The following is a 21,153-nucleotide window of genomic DNA, read 5'->3' on the forward strand; positions in this document are numbered from 1 at the left end:
AAATGGCCTCCACAAGCTTGCTCATGGCAGAATGAAAGGATATTCTGAATTTCATTTTCTGGGACACATCGTCTAACAATTTGGTCTGCACAATACTTGAACAAATACGGGTCATCCCAAAAGAAATTCTTTATTTCCGCAAAGAATTTGATCTTGTCTTGCTTGGTCCAATGCTCTGGAAGTTTACCTGTAACAAGATAATTAACTATATCAGCATACCAAGGTAATACTTCCACACTCATTAATTGTTCATCTGGAAATGACTCCTTTAATATTAATGGCTCTGTAATTGTGTCAAAGTGAAGACGAGAGAGATGGTCCGCCACAACATTTTCTGACCCTTTCTTATCTTTGAATTCCAAGTCAAATTCCTGCAAAAGTAACACCCAACGAATTAGTCTAGCTTTTGCATCTTTCTTTGTGAGAAGATATTTAAGAGCAGCATGATCTGTGAACACAATTATTTTACAACCAATGAGATAAGATCGAAATTTTTCCAATGCAAACACTACTGCTAGCATTTCTTTTTCAGTAGTTGAATAGTTCAACTGTGCATCATTCAATGTCATACTAGCATAGTAAATAACATGGGGAATTCGATCAACTCTTTGTCCTAATACTGCTCCTACTGCATAATCAGATGCATCACACATTAGCTCAAATGGTAAGCTCCAGTTTGGGGCCTGAATGATGGGTGATGATGTCAACAACCGTTTTAATTTTTCAAACGCCATAAGACATGAATCATTAAAGATAAAAGGTACATCCTTAGCAAGTAAATTGCATAAGGGTCTAGAAACTTTGCTAAAATCTTTAATGAAACGTCTATAGAAACCAGCATGCCCAAGGAAAGATCTTACTTCTCTGACTGTTCTGGGTGGAGGAAGATTAGAAATGAGATCCACCTTGGCTTTGTCAACCTCAATACCTTTGCTCGAAATGATGTGACCGAGAACAATACCTTGTTTTACCATAAAATGGCATTTCTCCCAATTTAATACCAAATTCTTCTCGATACATCTCTGCATAACTAGTGTTAGATGATGTAAACATTGATCAAATGAGTCACCAAAGATAGAAAAATCATCCATAAAGACTTCAAGGAATCGTTCAACCATATCAGAAAAAATGCTCAACATGCATCGTTGAAATGTAGCAGGTGCATTACATAATCCAAATGGCATTCTCCTATATGCAAATGTGCCAAAAGGGCAAGTGAAAGTAGTTTTCTCTTGATCTTTTGGTGCTATGGGAATCTGATTATATCCTGAGTAGCCATCTAGAAAGCAATAAAATTCATGGCCTGCTAATCTATCAAGCATTTGATCAATAAATGGTAAAGGAAAATGGTCTTTACGTGTGACAGAATTCAACTTTCTATAATCAATGCATACACGCCATCCTGTAGTTACTCTAGTTGGTATCAATTCATTATCGGCATTCGTAACTACTGTGACTCCTGACTTTTTAGGGACAACTTGTACAGGACTGACCCATGAACTATCAGAAATGGGGTAAATGATACCTGCATCTAATAGCTTAAGGACTTCAGTTCTAACCACTTCTTTCATATTAGGATTTAACCGACGTTGCATTTCCCTAGTAGATTTAGCATTTTCATCAAGGTGAATGTAATGCATGCAGTCTACTGGATTTATACCTTTGATGTCTGCTATGGTCCATCCTAATGCTCCTTTGTGCTCTTTTAAAACATCCAACAACTTACCTTTTTGTTCGTCATTGAGGGATGATGAGATGATTACCGGTAGAGTACTTTCTTCTCCCAAAAATGCATATTCCAGAGTGCTGGGCAATGGTTTGAGCTCGAGTTTCGGTGGTGATTCTGATGATGGGATGAGTTTCTTCTCTGATGGTGCTAGTTGTTCAACTCTTGACTTCCATTTATTAGTGTCCATAGATGGTGCTGAGTCAAGCAGGGCGTTGACCTCATCGACCGATCTGTCAATATCAAAATTCAAACCAAAGTGAGTTAAACATGTTTGTAAAGGATCATCACTAAAGTTTGAAACAAAAGTATCATCAACTAATGCTTCAATTAAATCCACATCAACAATTCCATCATCTGCACTGTGAGGTTGTTTGGCAATGTTGAAGATGTTCAGCTCCATAGTCATGTTGCCGAAGGACAACTGCATATTTCCAGTCCTGCATTGAATGTGAGCATCCGCAGTTGCCAAGAAAGGTCGGCCTAGAATAATGGGGATGTGCTTCCTTGAATCCTGTATTGGTTGAGTGTCAATTACAATAAAATCAACAGGAAAATAAAACTTATCTACCTGGATAAGCACGTCCTCCACAATACCACGAGGTATTTTCGTGGATCGATCTGCAAGCTGTAACACCACTGGAGTTGGGTGTAATTCTCCCAGTCCAAGTTTCACAAACACTGAATAAGGTAACAGATTTACACTAGCTCCTAAATCCAACAAAGCATTCTCAATTGTGTGGTTCCCTATACTACATGAGATAGTGGGGGAGCCTGGGTCTTTGCATTTTAAAGGAATTTTATGTTGGAGTATAGAACTAACGTTTTCTGTTAAAAATGCCTTCTTTTGAACATGCATGTTTCTCTTTTTAGTACAAAGGTCTTTAAGAAACTTGGCATAAGATGGAACTTGTTTAATAGCATCAAGCAAAGGGATGTTAACACTTACCTGTTTGAAGATTTCAAGAATCTCACCTGTGGATTTTCCTTTTTTTCCTTTCGCTAACCTCTGAGGAAATGGAGCTTTGGGAACATATTCTTGTGGGTTGGCTTCTTCTCTCTCCTCCGGTGGTGAGTCCTCAACGTTCACAGGTACAATTTGATTTTCCTTTGTCACAGGCATCTCCACTTTGTTGTCGATTTCTTTTCCTTTTCGCAAGGTCATTATTGCTTTGACCTCTCCATGCTGCTGTGGTGAACTGGTACTCGCTTCATGCACTCCTTTAGGATTAGGCACTGGTTGACTTGGAAATTTTCCTTTCTCAACAGTCATTGCCAAGGTCTGAACTGAAGAAGCGAGTTGTCCCACCATCTTCTCGAGGCTTGAAACTGATTGAGCTTGTGAGTTGAAGCCCGCTCTCAACTCATTTCGTAGTCCATCAATGGTGCGGTTCTGTTGCTCAATCGTGGAGTGAGTAACATTCCTAAAATTCTGGAATGCATCCTCCCATGGTCTAGGTTGAGAGTAATTCTGGTTCTGATTGTATGGTCTAAATGGTGGCTGAGAGGCTTGAGAAGTTTGAGAAATTTGTTGCATTGGTGGAGCTGGAGCTGCTGGTCCATTCTGTTGGAATCCTTGAGACCATGAAAAATTGGGGTGATCTCTCCATCCAGGGTTATATGTGTTGGAGTATGGGTTGTAATTTGATGGCTTTCTCATTACACCTATGGCATTGGCTTGATCTGAGTATGAGTCATGGTCATGTGGTTCTGTTGATTTAGCAGTCGATAATGATGCTATTTGTCGAGCAAGACCTTCAACCATCTCCTTGACTTCTTTGATTCCTGAAGTTGACTCGCCAATGTGAACCTCATTCACTCCTTTAATCCTTCTAGTATTCCTGAGTGATCGACTCCGTTGTTGGGAATTGTCCGCTTGTCGCTGGAAGAATTCCCAAATTTCTGACGCACTTTTTGACATTAGCTCTCCTCCACTCGTTGCCATTAGCCATTCTTGCACATTCGGCAATAATCCTTCCAAAAAGTATTGGCATTGGTGCCATTTCTCGTACCCATGATGTGGACACTTCAAGAGTAGCCCATTGAATCGCTCCCATGTTTCGAAAAATTGCTCGTCCTCTCTCTGGGTAAACTCCGAGATTTCCCTGCGAATAGCATTGGTTTTATGTACTGGGAAATATTTATTCAAAAATTTTGTAACCATTTGTTCCCATGATGCAATGCTATTAGCAGGCAATGTATTAAGCCATGAACGAGCTCTATCTTTTAAAGAAAATGGGAATAGTCTAAGTTTAACATCATCGTCTGAAAAATTTTCATATTTAAAAGTTTGACAAATGGTATGAAAATCATTCAGATGATTATATGGATCCTCATTTTCTAGGCCATAAAATGTAGGGAGACAATTTAACACACTAGGTTTTAATTCAAAACTCCTAGCAGCTACATTTGGGTATCTTATGCATGACGTGCTCAAATTAGCTAAGGGACTAAAATAGTCCTTAAATGGCCTCTCCTGTGGTGCTTGTAAATCCATTTTATTTTTAACGTGTTTGTGTGTGCGAAGTGTTTTTTCTAATTCAAGGTCTATAGGTTCAAGATTAGGTAATAATGACCTACGAGCATGCATGCAAAATAAATAAAATAAAAATAAAGATGCAAACAAAACAAAAAAATAAAGATGGGAACAAAACAAATAAAAATAAAGAAGAGGGAGAAATTACGATACTAACCTTATTGCGCTATTACAACCTTTCTATAAAAATACACAAAAATAAATACGTGAAAGAAATTAACTAAAAATTAAATTAATAAGATAAACAAAAAAAAAATTACAAAGAAAAATAAATGGAAAATTAAATTACAGAATTTTAAAGAAGAGAAAAAGAAAAGAAATACTAACCTTTAAATGTAGATTCACTTTTTTTTTCTTTTTTTTTTTTTTAATTTAATAAAAAAAATACAAGAAAACAAATAAAAGAAATTATTCAAAAAAAAATTAATTCTATGAATTAAAATTACTTACCTCCCCGGCAACGGCGCCAAAAACTTGTTGTGCAAATTTTAATGTACTCGCAAGCGCACGAATCTATTGTAGTATAGACTAATGGTGACGAGTGTCGATCCCACGAGGAGGTGGATTTTAATTGTGTATAGAATTAATTTTGTAAATGAGTGGTTGGATTTTTTGGTGGAAATGATTTGGAATATGCTAAAACTTAAATTAAAATGGCGATAATAAATTCTGAAATTGGAATTGAAATGACGAGAATAAATTGAAGCGAAGATCTATTGAAATGACGTACTTGGGTATCTGGATCCATATCAACATGCATCATGGGCTAAATAATCCGTATTAATGCCAATTAAATCATGAGGGGGGAATCCACACCTCATGAACCACGCTCTAATCAATATGGTGCTAAGGGCTTATCGTGCCAAATAATAATAATCTTATACTAGAGGGCCGGTGAAACCAAGGCGGTACTAGACAAGATTAGTATTATTTGTCGACGAGAAGTCAAAACATCCACAAAAACTAGAGGGGATGAGAAAATAAATTTACCAAATAAAGCCCATGACACATGTTGAGACTTCACCTTCAACCCAAGCTTGAAAGAAAATTAGCCACTCATAATTGAACTAGGGGTAAAATGGGAATTTATTAAAATACGAAGAAAATACAAGATGGAGAAGGATTTACAGAAAATGGATCCCAAAAATGGATTCAGAGATATCAAATTAGGGGGGAGAGGCCCCCTTTTTATAGATACATGGAGTAAATCATGGCCATCGGATTAAAAACAGTTTGGACGCTCAGGATTGCGCCACGTCATCAGTCAACAGTCCACGGTTTGACCACGCGGATGAACAGTAACACGGTTTGACCCGGATGAACAGTAACGCGGTTTGGTTGAAAATAATCCTGTGTGATGCATGCACCGTACGCGAGATTTTTCGTCCACTGATATGCTGCCACGTCACCATCAACAGTACATAAGAATTTTAGTCCAACAGGATCGTGACACCTCATCAGTCAATGCCACATCATCGGTCAATGCCACGTCATCATCCGTCTATGTGAACAGTGTCGTGAACAGTAACGTATACAGTATCGTACACGTGAATAGTACCGTACATGTGAATAGTGCCATTTTTCCTTTTATGCTCCTCCTAAGGTTTTCGACCGTCCTGAGTTCAAAAGTGATGTCCGTTTTGCCGTCTGATCTCTCCTTTATTGTGAAATGACTATAATGCCCCTAAAATACATAAATTACTTAATTAAAATAAAACACACGTAATTAAATCATAAGAATGTTAAATACATAAAAGTAAGGGTTGTTAGTAAGACTTGAAATGTAAAATGACGGTTTTCTCCTTTATAAATATGCATTTTCTAACACTCAACAGTACACACACACATTGGAGAAGAAACTCAAGAAAGCGGCTGTGATGCCACCAGACGCAGCAAACCCATTTTGCCCGCAGTCACCACTGCCGACTCTAACTGAATCTGCTGCTACCGCCTACATATCTATCGCTCCATGCCTCCATATCACCAAGTTCCTACAAGCTCCATCCGAACCCGGCAAGTGGCAACCCGAACTTGAATTTCACTTTTGAAATTTGAAGCTTCCAATTCCATGGTGTATATGTATTTGATTAGTTGTACTGCGTTTCTCTGGATGGGTAATATATTATATATTATATGTTGAATTGGTAATTCATTTGTTTACTAACAAATGTATTGTTAAATTCCCGATCCGAACCTTATGTTATCCAAACCCGATCCGAACTGAATTCAACTCGAGATTTTGACCCGATCCAATCCGAATTAAGTTCAGATCGGATCGGATCGGATCGGGTTAAGGGTTCGAGTTAAGTTCGGATGAAATTTTCAACAACCCGATCAATCTGAAATCCGATTGGGTTGACCCAAACCCGAAAATGCCCAGCCCTAGTTTTGACTATTTTCGTGCATTAATATTGTGGGTTGATAAGGCTAAGTGCTCTTTAAAGTATATTTCGAAATTGTACATAATGGACCAAAACATTTAAAAAGTGGTAAACATAGGAATAATACCTCAATGTGGCCAATCAAAGATTTCAGGTTACAATATGCTCGTGCCAGCGGGGTTTTAGTGATTTAGTTGAGATGCATTAACAATAGAATAAGCATTGGCAGATCAATGATGTAACCCTTGGAGTCAAAACTTGTATCAATATCAAGTCAAGAAAATAGACAAAAATCTTGCTTTCTTTCTAGAAATTTGAAGAGTTTGAACTATTTAATGTAAAGGGAAATTGCTTTAATATTTAGCACACTAGACTGAAGATCTACTTGGCTACTTCAACAGCTTGCCAGTACTCAGTAGTCGGTAATGAAAGAGGAAAAAAAAAGGGGGGGGGGGCAATTATTACAGGTCACAAACTGTAGTTGCAACTAAACTCTTATGCCTTTCACATATCTTGTAACTAGGAAATAGAACCGCGCTTCGCGCGGCTTTAAAAATATCAAATTAAAAATTAAAAATTTGATGAAATTCAAATTTCCTAAGAAATTGTTCTGATCTCTTCTCAAAATGAAGATTAAACAAGTTAATTTTGTATGTTTATTTCAATAATAATAACTATCGCACATAATAATAATAATAATAATAAAAATAATAATTGGCACCTGACGACGCTGAGGCTCATGAGCATTCTACAAAATATAAGTTTCAATTGCATCGAGCCCTCCATCCTTTGCCTTCTGTATAAGATCTGGCCACATCTGCACAAATACAACGCATATAGAAATAAATCATATCAAATTTTACATATTTAAAGAATAACAATGCTGTTGAATCCAAAAATATTGCCCATAATTTTTCCTAAACATGAAAGCGCACCGTTTTGAATGTGGGATCATGTTTGGCTTGTTAGGAAAAAAAATTAAGATAATATTTTCGCAGCAAAGTAGCTTTTTTTTTGGGTTAAAAGAAGAAGAAAATGTGAAAGTGCAAGTGATTTGAGAAATTGTAAATTAATTATTTGCATACAGTACTTGTGGACTGCTGCGAAAATATAATGAATTGCACCAGAGAAGATAACTCGTCGTTCTCCATTAATTATAATGGTAGTTGCATCACAATCGACTTGTGTTGCTGATGATGACAAGCAAATGAAACTTAAATTTAGAATAAGAAGAATTAGGCCATAGTGGCATTGTTGAGGGAAGATGAAAGAACCTCTTTTCCTATGTTAATTAATTAATGTATTTTAAGCCACTAAAGTTTAATTGCTAGCATAATAAAATTTGAGGAAGCCAAAAGACACTAAATAAAAGGTTGTATAATTAAATATGAGATTATGACATTAAAATTAGGCCCTATGGCATTGTTGAAGGAAGATGAAAGAGTCTCTCTTCATATGTTAATTAATTAATTTATTTTAAGCTACTAAAGTTTAATTGCTAGCATAATAAAATAAATGAATGTTTCAAAAGATTTATAATTAATTATTATTCATGGTTACATATTGTTAGATTTCAATAGAAAGAGGAAGAGACATTAAAATTATTAAAATTAAACTTAGGCCCTAGTGGCATTATTGAGAGAAGATGAAAGAACCTCTCTTCCTATGTTAATTAATTGATGTATTTTAAGCAACTAAAGTTTAATTGCTAGCATAATAAAATAAATGAATTTTTCAAAAGACTTATAATTAATTGTTATTAATGGTTACATATTGTTGAATTTAAATAGAAAGAGGAAGAAATAATGATGCCACAAATCTTAAATATTTAATATTTATAGAGTTTTAAGAAGCCAAAAGGCACGAAACAAAAGATTGAATAATTAAATATGGGATTATGACATTAAAATTGGGCTCTAATTGCATTGTTGAGGGAAGATGAAGGAACCTTCCTTCCTATATTAATTAATTGATGTATTTTAAACCACTAAAATTTAATTATTGGCATAATAAAATAAATAAATATTTCAAGACTTATAATTAATTATTATTAATGGGTACATATTGTTGAATTTAAATAGAAAGAGGAAAAGATATGTAATCATTTATAATCTAATAATTATTTTCTATTTTTAATATTTTGTAATGTAATTATTTTTTAATTTCAACCAATTTATTAGATAATAGAGAATATGAGAAAATGAGAAATGGTGATGCCACATCACCTCTTGTAGTCCCAACTTTATATATATATAGATATAGATATATAGATATATAGATATATAGATATAGATAGATAGATTAGTTGATGTATTTTAAAGCACTAAAGTTTAATTGCTAGCATAATAAAATTTGAAGAAGCCAAAAGGCACTCAACAAAATGTTGCATAATTAAATATGAGATTATGGTATTAAAATTAGGCCCTAGTGGCATTGTTGAGGGAAGATGAAAGAACCTCTCTTCTTATGTTAATTAATTCATGTATTTTAAGCCACTAAAGTTTAATTGCTAGCATAATAAAATAAATAAATATTTTAAAAGACTTATAATTAATTATTATTAATGGTTACATATTGTTGGATTTAAATATAAAGAGGAAGAAATATGTACAAAGAATATCCACCAATATTTTAGGTAATAGAGAATATAAAAAGATGAGGTTGAAGGAAGATGAAAGAAACTATCTTCCTATATTAATTAGGTGATGTATTTTAAGGCACTAAAGTTTAATTGATAGCATAATAAATTTTGAAGAAGCCAAAAGACACTCAACAAAAGGTTGCATAATTAAATATGAGATTATGGCATTAAAATTAGGCCTTAGTGGCATTGTTGAGGGAAAATGAAAGAACCTATCTTCCTATGTTAATTAATTCATGTATTTTAAGCCACTAAAGTTTAATTGCTAGCATAAAAAAATAAATAAATATTTGAAAAGACTTATAATTAATTATTATTAATGATTACATATTGTTGAATTTAAATAGAAAGAGAAAAAAGTACAAAGAATATCCACCAATATTTTAGATATTTTAAATAATAGAAAATATAAAAAGATGAGGAATGATATATATTAATAAAGTTACTATTTATTAAATGAGTTAAATGCAATCAAATTAATTATGAGAAGATGAAAAGTCAAATCTTTAAAAAAAAAATCTCTATTTATTAGATAATAGAGAATATACAAAGAAGCAAAATGGTGATGCCACATCACCTCCTCAAGTCCTACCTTTATAAATGAAAGAACCTCTCTTCTTATGTTAATTAATTCATGTATTTTAAGCCACTAAAGTTTAATTGCTAGCATAATAAAATAAATAAATGTTTCAAAAGACTTATAATTAATTATTATTAATGATTACATATTGTTGAATTTAAATAGAAAGAGAAAAAAAAGTACAAAGAATATCCACCAATATTTTAGATATTTTAGATAATAGAAAATATAAAAAGATGAGGAATGATATATATTAATAAAGTTACTATTTATTAAATGAGTTAAATACAATCAAATTAATTATGAGAAGATGAAAAGTCAAATCTAAAAAAAAAAATCTCTATTTATTAGATAATAGAGAATATACAAAGAAGCAAAATGGTGATACCACATCACCTCCTCAAGTCATAGCTTTATATATATATATATATATATATATATATATATATATATATATATATATATATATATATATATATATATATATATATATATTATTAATGATTGCATATTGTTTAATTTAAATAGAAAGAGAAAAAAAAAGTACAAAGAATATTCACCAATATTTTAGATAATAGAAAATATAAAAAGACGATGAATGATATATTTTAATAAAGTTACTATTTATTAAATGAGTTAAATACAATCAAATTAATTATGAGAAAATGAAAAGTCAAATCTAAAAAAAAATTATCTATTTATTAGATAATAGAGAATTTACAAAGAAGCAAAATGGTGATGCCACATCACCTCCTCAAGTCCCAACTTTATATATATATATATATATAGATAGATAGTTTGCTATGAATCCTGAATGATGTAGATTAGACCCCACCCACTTGTTAGTGTTGTATATGCTTCCACTAATAAATTTTGCAAACTCAGTAACAAGAATGTTTGGCAAATAATTAATCCCATAATAAAATAGTTATCATTAAAATATCCTCTAAATTATTAAAAATTATAATTTATCCCTAATTATTGTCAAGAAAAAAAGTTTAATCAACAAACCCTCCTTTACCTTTATTTTTTGAACAACAACTAGGGGTAAGTTAAAGTTTGCAATAATTTAAAAGCACTTTAAAAATAGTCAATTTATTAAAAGAATAGACTAAATTAATTTAATATATTTTTTAAAAATTATCAATTATCCTCCCAAAATTAGGTTGTGTTAAAAATACTGAAAAATTTTGAATTTGTTTGATTATTCACCATAAATTTACAGCTTGTATCAGTCATTCATTAGAAAAATACAATTATCCTTGCAAAAAGACCACCATTATCATTTATATTTATTCCTCTTTTGTCATTTTATAATGATAATTTTATCTTTTTATGGACTAACAGAAATTGCAAAGCTAGTGTTAAAAATTGGACAAATTAAAAAAATTTCAGTATTTTTAAATACGGAGTACAAGTAAATAAATGACAGATAATTCCCATATATTTTATACTCCCAAAATCTTTTTTTTCCCCCTTCTTTGACTTTCTTTCTTTCTTTCTATACTCCATAGGGATTTAGTGCAATATTAATTAACAATAGTATCTGCATATCAATGATATCATGGACCTCGTCGAAGTCAATGATAAAAGTTCTAATCTTTTGGGCATTGTGGAGATTTCTAATCTTTTGGCATAAAAGTAAATAATATAATCGATTTTAGGTTAAACATATAAATACGAGATAGTCCTTAATTTTTAATTTATTCTTAAATGAATGAGGTTCTCTTAACTTAATTTTTTTTTTATACTTGAAAAGGTAAATAAATACTTGACCTAAGTTAGGCCATATGCTTCTGTAGATATGAGTTATCAAAGAATTTAAACGAGACAAACCAATTAATTGGTCACACCCTTGGGGTCAAATTTTCTATGATCATCAAGGCCTTGCCCTGCTTCATTTCTAGAAATTGAGAAAATTGAACCTTATATAGTTATATTAATGTATAAAATGATTACCTAAAAAAAAAATGTATAAAATGAATATGGTCAAAATGCTACCACCTTGTTCTGACTTGAGATCTGTATTAAGCTCTATCTAGAACGTGGTTTAGTTATTTCAATCAAGAACAACAATTGAGCTTCCACGAACTTGTTTGCAAAGTCCAAATTAATTGTTTTTCTTATTATCCTCGGATTTAAAATCAGGTTATTAGTTAAAAAAAAACTATTTAAAAAATCATTTGATCAAGTTCTTGGGAGTATATGAAACCTTTTCAATTATTATAAAAAATATAAAACAAAATAATTAATGGCTTGTTCATGTTATGATGAGTGATATTATTGCGTCGTACTCTAAATTAATCCATCATTTATAAAAGAATTGAAATATTGGCACTTCTTAATTAATCTCAACAAATTCCAATTCTATTAAAATCACATTCAAAAGAAATTATAAATGGAATTAGAGTAGTTGACAACCCTCAAAAAGTCTCGAGAAAACCCCTTTTCTAAAGATAGACCATTAAAAATTTTAAAAATACTTATAATCCTAATAACATTATTATTATTCCATAACAGTCTCTCTATCTCTCCCTCTTTATTCAATTTCTACAATCAAAATTTATAGAAATGTTTAACTAACATTATATTTCTCTCTCAGCGTTTAATAAATGGAGTGTTTTGGCCTTAATTAATTAGGATACAGCCTTCTTTTCTTTTTTTCTTTTTAATTTTTTTTTACATTATTTGATTTCTTCTATTTCTTTCTTCTTTGATGTTGGAGTTACTACATCTGTTTTCAAGGGAGAATAACACTTAATATATGGTCTTACATAATTTTTGTACCACTTGGTTATTTGTAAATTTTAATATCTTATTTTGTCAATTGTGTTAAATGGTTAATGAAAAAAAAAAAAGGAATAATTTTTTATTCGGTAAACCATGACAAATCGAGTAAGCCTTTATTAATTAAACTCCAATAAAAAGCAATCATAAAAAAAAAAAAAACTAAATTGAAAGAAGGATCATGCAAAAACAAGTCAAAGCTAACAAATCCTCAACACAAATCAATTAAAATTGACCTCGCAAATCAACCGTCAGCATAATGAAAAAAGAACAACTCTTATGAAATATGACATTTTGACATATGCATTGACATAAAATTAAAATATAATGAAAAAAAGTCACATTTACATTTCAAAATGTTCTTTTTTATTAATATTTTAACGCGAAGGATTATGGGCAAAAAAATAAAAAATAAATCATGAAGCTTGGACAGGAAGTGCTTCGTTTGAATGATAGTCTTTAATTCAAAGCAAGCATATTTATCAAGATAAATAATTACAACACGCTTTATAAATTTATCAGAATTTCTATAGTGGAAATTAAGCACAAAACCAGAGATTTTAGGCATAGTACATGGACTTATCATTAATCAAACGTATAAGAAGACAGGAAGCCATCAACAGTTGGATGGATGGTGGGTCTTCAATCACCTCCGCCATCACCGCCGCCGCCGCCGCCGCCGCATCCACAGCCGCAACAACCTACCGCCTGTCCGGCAACCTCTACGGCCGGTCCCATGTCAATCTCAACTTGGCGTTTTTCTTTAACCTCATTCTTCTTTTCTTCTTCTCCTTGAGGGGGAGGCGGATCCACGCATGCAAAAGCTATCATTGATAGGATTGAAATTGCAATCAAAACTTGGCAAAGTAGCATTATGCCACCAAAGAAACTGTTCAAACTTTCATTCTGTAAACTTACTACTAATTGTTCCTTTTTTTCCCCCCTAAGCTTAAAAATATTGAAACAACTTCAATTTATAGGTCTGATAAGTACTGCATGTACTTATTAATTGGATGCGACGCCGTCCTCGGAAAATATATTATATTGATATAAATTAAATTGAAGCTTCTTTCTATCTTCGCGACTTGTTTAATTAACATCCAATATTCTAGCAAAATCGCAGCTTATTGTTTAGGTTTTGTCTTGTATGCTTAGTATTTGTTTGGTATGGTTTATTTAATGACTACAAGTGCTTATTTAATCTCATAAGCTTCTATCATAATTTTTTTTATTGTTTGGTTATTTTTCTAATAGAGTTTTTGAAACTTAAATAAGTTATTTTACCTCTACTTGCAAAAACTCAAATTTTGAGCTTTTGGAAGTAGAGGTTGAAAAGTTTTTTTAAATGTCAAAATATCTAAAATATCTTTTACTTATTTAACAATCTTATTTATTATTTACATAATATAACTTTAAAAAACTTGTCTATTAAATTAATTTCACAAATTTTTAATAAAAACCCTTATTGACAACCAAAAAACTAAACTTTTTTTAATAAAAACTCTATTTATAAAAGCTCTACTTAAAATGTTGTACCAGACGGAGTCTTAATATATATCGATATATATCATATCATATAGATAAATAATCGCATACGTTAGATTGTGCAAGGGTATTAATTTCCAAGAAGATTCATCTGATTTTGTAATATTAGATAATTCAACTTTATATAATTGAGAGTTAGCCTTAAATTAGATTTAGGATTGAGGTATCTTCACTTTTGTACTAAGGGTGTGTTTGAGAGTGATGTGTGGCAACTGAGTTTTAGCAGATCAACAATTTTTTTTTTTTTTCAGTTCTACTCTACAGCTATGATTTTTATTCTACAACATTTGCAGCTTAAAAACTACATCATCTCACTTTCAAACGCATCCTAACTATATATTTGCAGTAGCATAATCATTAGTTGTGTCAAGTTAACAATTCTATGTAGCTTAATCTGCAGTTGAATTTGGTTAAAAATTTCATAGCAGATTTTCTACGAAGATACAATAGAATTAACATTCCATGTGAAAGACCGTGTAGTTGATTACTCTTGGAGAATATACTTGTACTTAAGAATTAAAATATTGTCCAGTTGTCTTCGTATGATAGTAAATGTTATCATGCGGGTTAAGTACGCAAGTTCACTATACAACTCGATTCGGGGATATTCATATATGTTTTCCAATCATTTGAAAAACAAAAGTGGGTATAATTCAATATATAAGAATGAAGAAAGATTTGTGCCGGAAACCTAGCTGGGTTTGAAGAATTTTATTGAAAAAGTGAAAAAAAAAAAAAAGCAAAGAAAATGATTGTATTTGTTGGTTTGTTGCGGACCAGATGCTCTTATTCGTTAAAACTTATGCCTGTTAGGCTGTCTATTGCTGAACTGAGACTACCCAACACAATTTTTTGTGTTTTCCCTACGCTTTGCGGGTCGGCAGTGCAATGGATGGGGGCTGTTGTCACAATATATTTTTTTTTTCAAAATTTTAAATTTGGTGGGTACCACATCCCATCAATAAATGTAACCACAACTAGCTTCACTACCGCAGCGAATGACATGGCTTGCTGGGCAATTGGGCATACACAAAGTTGATGAAAGAATTCCATATGTTTCTTTTTTTTTAGTTTAATTACAATGGATTTCGATGTCATTTCTTCTGGTTTATTATATTAATCAACAAAAGTACCTGGTATATTGTTATATTAATCAACAAAAGCATATATATATATACATTACAAAATTCACGCTAAACAAGCCCAGTAACGTGCAGCCTAACTCTAATCCTAAATTTTAAATTTCCCAAATTCACTGACCATTGCGTCACAGGAACTCGGTTCGGTCTTCGGGCCCAATTTCAATTTCCCAAATTCACTCACCATTGCTTCACAAGAACCCACCTCAGACTTGACATCAATGTAAAACGTCACCGTCGGCGGCGGACTGACCGCGTACTCCGGGAACATAAACTGCAGCATACCCAGAACACTCGAAGCGTCATTTAACGTGGGGCTGACGCCGTCAACCTCCGCCTTCATGATCTCCCAAACCGAAAATGCCGAGACGTTATCGAAGCCGCCGGACTCTTTGGCCGCTTCAACGAACTTCCGGTGGCAGTTTGGAGTCCAGACGAACGGCCGCTTCGACGTCCGTACGTAAGGCGAGTAACGTCTGGTCCTCCGATCACGAGGATATAATTTGATATTTCCCAGATGAAAAGGATTGATTCTTCTATCCCCTCTCATTGCTCAGCTCAAACCCCAACCCTAACTGTTAAAAATTGATGCTTGGCCTGCTGCTGTCCTCAGTTTGATCTCAAGCCAAAAGTTTGATCTTATTCTATGTGTACACGGTGTCGTTTCGGATGATGACTGAGTTTGCTGTACATTTAGTAAATGTGTATATGCTTACAGGCCCATACATAATCGTCCCAGCCGCTGCAACACATTAAACGCAGCGTTTTGGTTGTAATAAAAGTATGAAAAAAAAAAACCGCAGTGCCACTCGGAGAATCGTAGTAGCTTTCAAAGAAATGAGAACAAAAACGTGCAGTGGCAGGGGTGGAGTCCCTAAATTCGCTTCACCAAGTCGAGTTTCAACAACTCAGTCGCTTCATTTCTTCAATCACGAACATGAATTGGTATTTTCTCACTCTGTTTCTTCATCTTTCTCTGTTTGCTTCTCGAGAGCTTTTCCTTCTGCTTAGTTAACCATTTTCTTTTTTTTAACCAAATGGTTAATTAAAGATGCTCGCTTGCAACTGCTCATGCAAATGTGGATTTTTTTTTAATGATTTAATATGATCATTTTCTTTCCGTGATTGTTCTCTTTTTTTAGTGTTTGAAAAATGTGTGTGTTTGTGTGTGGTTTTCAAAGATCAGAGGAAGTCTCTAAAGTGATGCATTGGTTTTTGAAAACAAAATATTACTTGATGATATTATATGTTAATTTTAACTTTTAATTATGAAACTTTTGAAGTGACAACTTTTGAAAATTTTAGTTGGATCTTTACGAAGGATGAAGCAAATGGAGAAACATTAAGCAAAATGAATGGCAATGTGGATATGTCTTCTGCATATAATGATGATGAGATTGGTATTCATATAGAAAATCATAGGGGTTCAGGCTGGAGTGGAGATTTTATGGATGCCGATTTGATGGAGGAAGAGCCTTGTATTAAGTGTAATAGACATGATGAGAGCCTGTTGGTTTGTAGTCAATCTGGATGCCCAATTTCTGTACAAGAAAACTGCCTGAGCTGTGGAGTCAATCTGACGATGTGGGAAACATTTACTGTCCCTATTTTTGGTATAAATGTGAATTGATGAGGACAAAGGAGTTGAGGAAGAAGGCTATGGAAACAAAGAAACAATTGGCATGTTTTATTGATCCTAAAAGTTTTACTGGTGATAAAAAGAAGGAGAATTGTAGAACAGATAAAGGAAAGGAGCTGAATACGTCATCTCTTCATCAAGAGAGAAATTACGGTTATGGTGGTTGTGAGGGTCAAATGGATGATGTTCAAGTTGAGAATCTAATTGTGGAAGTGGAAGGAAAGCTAGAGAACGCTGGGGACAATGCAAAGACAGCTGATTCCTGTGACAGATTTAAGAGGGCACTTGAAAATCAGAGTGAACTACAAGATAAATCATATTCAAGAGAAAACACCTGGGATTGAATCACTGTGAATTATACTAGCAAAGAAAGGGCCAATGAGGAAAATGTATGTGAAACTCATGAGCTTGAACTTTTAGAAGATGGAGAAACGATACCAGTGGAAGATTTAGGACACGTTGACAACAGTGGACATGAGAAGATTGTTGAAGACCAAGTGCAAGAAGAGCCTCACACTGCTTGTTGTGTTGGAGAAGAATATGTTGTGGATATTTTACTTAATTTATCAAAAGGGAATATACCTGACTCAGAAAAATTGAAGGAAGAAAGGTAAGAAGAAGAAGAGAATGTGGACCCCAGAACATTGAGAACTGAAATGTCTGATTCTGATATAGACCCAATCTCGATGCGCCTGAAGTGTGTTGCAGGAAGTAGTAAGAGGGCACAATCTCAGGGTATTGTTTCACCAAAAAAGTTGCCCTCATCAAAAGATGCCAACCCAGAGAACAAAATCTCAAAATGTTGACTCATCAAAAAAGTTATCCCCACCAAAAGGCGCTCAACTAGAGAAAATAGCCCAGGCTCGAAATGAGAAATCAACTGCCTCAAAAAGTCTACACAAGTTTCTGGTGAAAATTTGGTGAGTCAGCATGTGCAGTATACTGGAAAGTTTATATCTCATAAGGTTTCATGATGGAAAATTTCCAATTTGGTTGCAAAATAGGAGTTAGTGGAGGTATTTGTATATGCTTCTTATACTGATTTGGAATTTATTTTTCCATTTCACGTTGCAGCAAAAACTTCACATTTGCTTCTGAAAAACGTAGGAGCTTACATTGGACAGCTGAAGAAGAAGAAGAAATGCTGAAGGTATGGATTCATGGTCATTGCTACTGTTTGCTTTCAATCCAAATTGCAGTGCTTGTGTTTCCGAATAATGTCCTTCGGTTTTGACATCTACTGCAAATCATGATACTGGTTTCACTTAATGAAATATTTGAATCCGTATTAAATTGACAATTGATTCAATTTCATTTAAAGTATTGTTGAAATTATTCTGTCTCTAGCAGGGCTTTCCAACTTTACCTAATATTGTTTGATTCCTTAAAATCTTTCTTACATTCAATTCGGTTGCTCATTTCTAAAATTTAGAAATTTTGCCTTCACTACTGCTTTAAAATTGAATTATGATATATATATATATATATAATGCATCTCTTATTGTACATTGTTTTCATATTTTTATATGCAAATAAGAGTAGGAGCTAACTTCTAAAAAGCTGAATTGTTGTTGTGATTCAGTCTTGAATTTTCAAGATGGATTAGTGAGTTAGAAAGTATTCAAGATTTAATTTGCTGACTTGTTGATACCTACTCTTATATTGCAGGAAGGAGTGGAAAAATTTTCAACTAAAGTAAATAAAAATCTTCCTTGGAAGAAAGTTTTGGAATTTGGTTGCCATGTTTTTTATCCTATTCGTACTCCATCCGATCTCAAGGATAAATGGAGGAAAATCATGGCCAAAGAGTCGTCAGCAATCAGCAGAAGGTAATTTAGTCATTTATGACTCAAGATGCAAAAGGTAATATTTTAAAATCCTTAGAAGTTCAAATATGTGCTGTGCTTACAAGTACATTCATAAATACATCTCACTCTTTCTCTCAGCTATCTGGAAACTATTGCTTCCGAAATAGTTGGGTTGTCTAGGTTGGTCAAAAGAAACTCTAGGATGCAAATTTCTATAATACATTCAGCAAGTTTTATGTTATTTAAACCTCTTTTTTTTGGGTGTTATTTAGATTGCTTCTGCCGTCACTATTTCTGTATACAGCAGCTTGTTTACTAACGTGTTCCATTTACCCTTGTTTGTGGGATTGAGACCTCAGATTATTTGTGTGATTATTCAATGCCATTAGTGTACGTACCCAAGATTCTTTTCCATCACCTAGTTGGATGGCTTAATTAAAGGCCTGATGATACTTGTTTTAAAATATTTTGAACTAAGTGGGTCAGTTAGCATGACAAATCTAATTTTCCAATTGCACCCATATAGCCGCATCTTTGTGTTTTAATACTCACACAATGAAGCCTTTTTTATGACGTTTAAAGATTTTTTTTTTCCCTATGGTCTCTGATTACCATCAGCTCATTTTCTCTAAAATTATGTGCAAATTTCTACTACTGTCGTGTGTAAATGCTTAGGCAGAGCCTGACCAGCAGTATTTCGTTTCATTTTATAGACATTCCAGCGCTCCTAAAACCATGAAGGAAGGGAAAGTAATGCGCAGCAGCAGTTAGACCTTCTTTCCATATTCGTTGAATTTTTTTCCTGGTGGGCCTAAGGAATGTAAATTGCTGCCTTGCGCATGGCACATGCTGGGTACTGACAAAGAAACAGAACAATTTTGGTGGGTTGAGTAGTCTACCGAGGCAAAGATTTGAGTTCACATAGTAGCTCAGGAAAATGAATTTAACAAAAATATTTAGGAAATAAAATGCATTTTCTTTTCTTTGACTTGGATGTTCAAAGTCTGAATTCTGATTTTCTTCCCTCTCTGTATTATTGACTCTCTGGTATGTAAGAAAGTCATCAACCAAAATGATGAAAAATTTAATTATAAGTTTATTATATATAGTGAGGCATTCCTGCATCCCAATTTCTGCGCGATGCATTATCTCTTTAACTGTAATCTCTATCTTAGAGATCTGATGTTAGCCATAATCAAATAAAATTTTAAAGTGAGAGAGTCATTTAACTTAATTGTCATATATCTGATCATTTTTGTAGTACAGCAGAATGTTGAGGTGCCACAGAAATGCCTGTGTCTGGGCTTTGATTGCAGCGTGTATAATCTTATCAATGAGTTCATGGCCTCTATTGATAGAAGCAAGAATTCCCGAATTTGGGGCAATTCAAGGTGCAAATCTTTACAGCTTCATTTTTCAGGTTCATGTGATGCTGTACACTTCCATGGCCTTTTTTTTGTCTTTCGATATTAATTTTGTTTCTTTCTTTGGACTCTGAATGACAGGAAGTTTAATCCGTCAGAGTATGACGGAACGTTTAATCCGGAGCCTCAGGGTGTTTCGTTCTAGGCCAAACTCCCCTGTACCAGATCCTGGGATTCATAATCAGGAATAAAAACCAGCAAGTGAATGTTATTAAGTCATGAAGTATATGTTTTCATTTCGACAATGTCTTCTTGCTTCTTCACAATCTCATTTTGGTTGAATTAAACAAATTACAAATAGATGCTTGTTACTAGCTATTATGCTCCGTCTCTGCCCTCCCCTCGCCTTGCAATTTCAACCATTTTAACTTATTGTATCAGTTTTAACATATATATAATTAATAACCTGATCGCTGGCAACGGAGATTTAGGTTTCATAATCAATAAATGTGCTTGGTAAGAAAGACCAAGTATGTCAATCAAGAGTTCACTTTTACTCATTCACATAAAATAACTCAAAATCTCCTCTTTAATTAATCTTATTTGATTGCAATACATCGATTAAACATTTAAGGCTGAAAATCAATAGATGGATTGTCGGGAAAGTTTGTAAATTTGGGGCCGGAATTTGAGTAATTATTTGCTTTGCAGAGGGCAGGCGGTGATGAAGAAGAAAAATAAACTGGGGCTGGATTGAACTGTCCTACAAGAGCTATATCTTACCTTTTATGTAAGGTAGTCGAGCCCTAACAGATAATTAATGTTATATAGCTGTATCTGTGATTCATAATATGATCTAAATTAATTTCTCTTAATTTAGTCATCCTTTTTTTTTAATTGAACTCTCAAACAAGATGTTTAATCCATCGGACTGTAACCGGACGACTCGTGGAAGTGCTGTAGCAAGCATTGTGTGTGTGTATATATTCAGAAAATTAATTTAATTG

General features: G+C 33.3%; 1 protein-coding gene and 1 non-coding gene across 2 annotated transcripts; both read left to right on the forward strand.

Moving 5' to 3' along the window:
* The first annotated feature begins 3,735 nt into the window (after positions 1 to 3,735).
* On the forward strand, positions 3,736 to 3,839 carry LOC127903165 (small nucleolar RNA R71). Its single transcript, XR_008055884.1, has one exon. It is a non-coding gene; the product is annotated as a small nucleolar RNA R71 (small nucleolar RNA).
* Positions 3,840 to 15,996: 12,157 nt separating this feature from the next.
* Positions 15,997 to 20,532, forward strand: LOC102623748 (uncharacterized). Its single transcript, XM_015531310.3, has 6 exons — positions 15,997 to 16,280; positions 16,641 to 17,894; positions 18,049 to 18,124; positions 18,643 to 18,803; positions 19,496 to 20,173; positions 20,288 to 20,532. The coding sequence occupies exons 2-5, from the start codon at positions 17,746 to 17,748 to the stop codon at positions 19,551 to 19,553; spliced, it is 444 nt and encodes a 147-aa protein (XP_015386796.2). The 5' UTR covers positions 15,997 to 16,280; positions 16,641 to 17,745; the 3' UTR covers positions 19,554 to 20,173; positions 20,288 to 20,532.
* The last annotated feature ends 621 nt before the right edge of the window (positions 20,533 to 21,153 follow it).

Source organism: Citrus sinensis, chromosome 6, assembly GCF_022201045.2.
Source record: "Citrus sinensis cultivar Valencia sweet orange chromosome 6, DVS_A1.0, whole genome shotgun sequence".
NCBI classification, from domain to species: domain Eukaryota; kingdom Viridiplantae; phylum Streptophyta; class Magnoliopsida; order Sapindales; family Rutaceae; genus Citrus; species Citrus sinensis.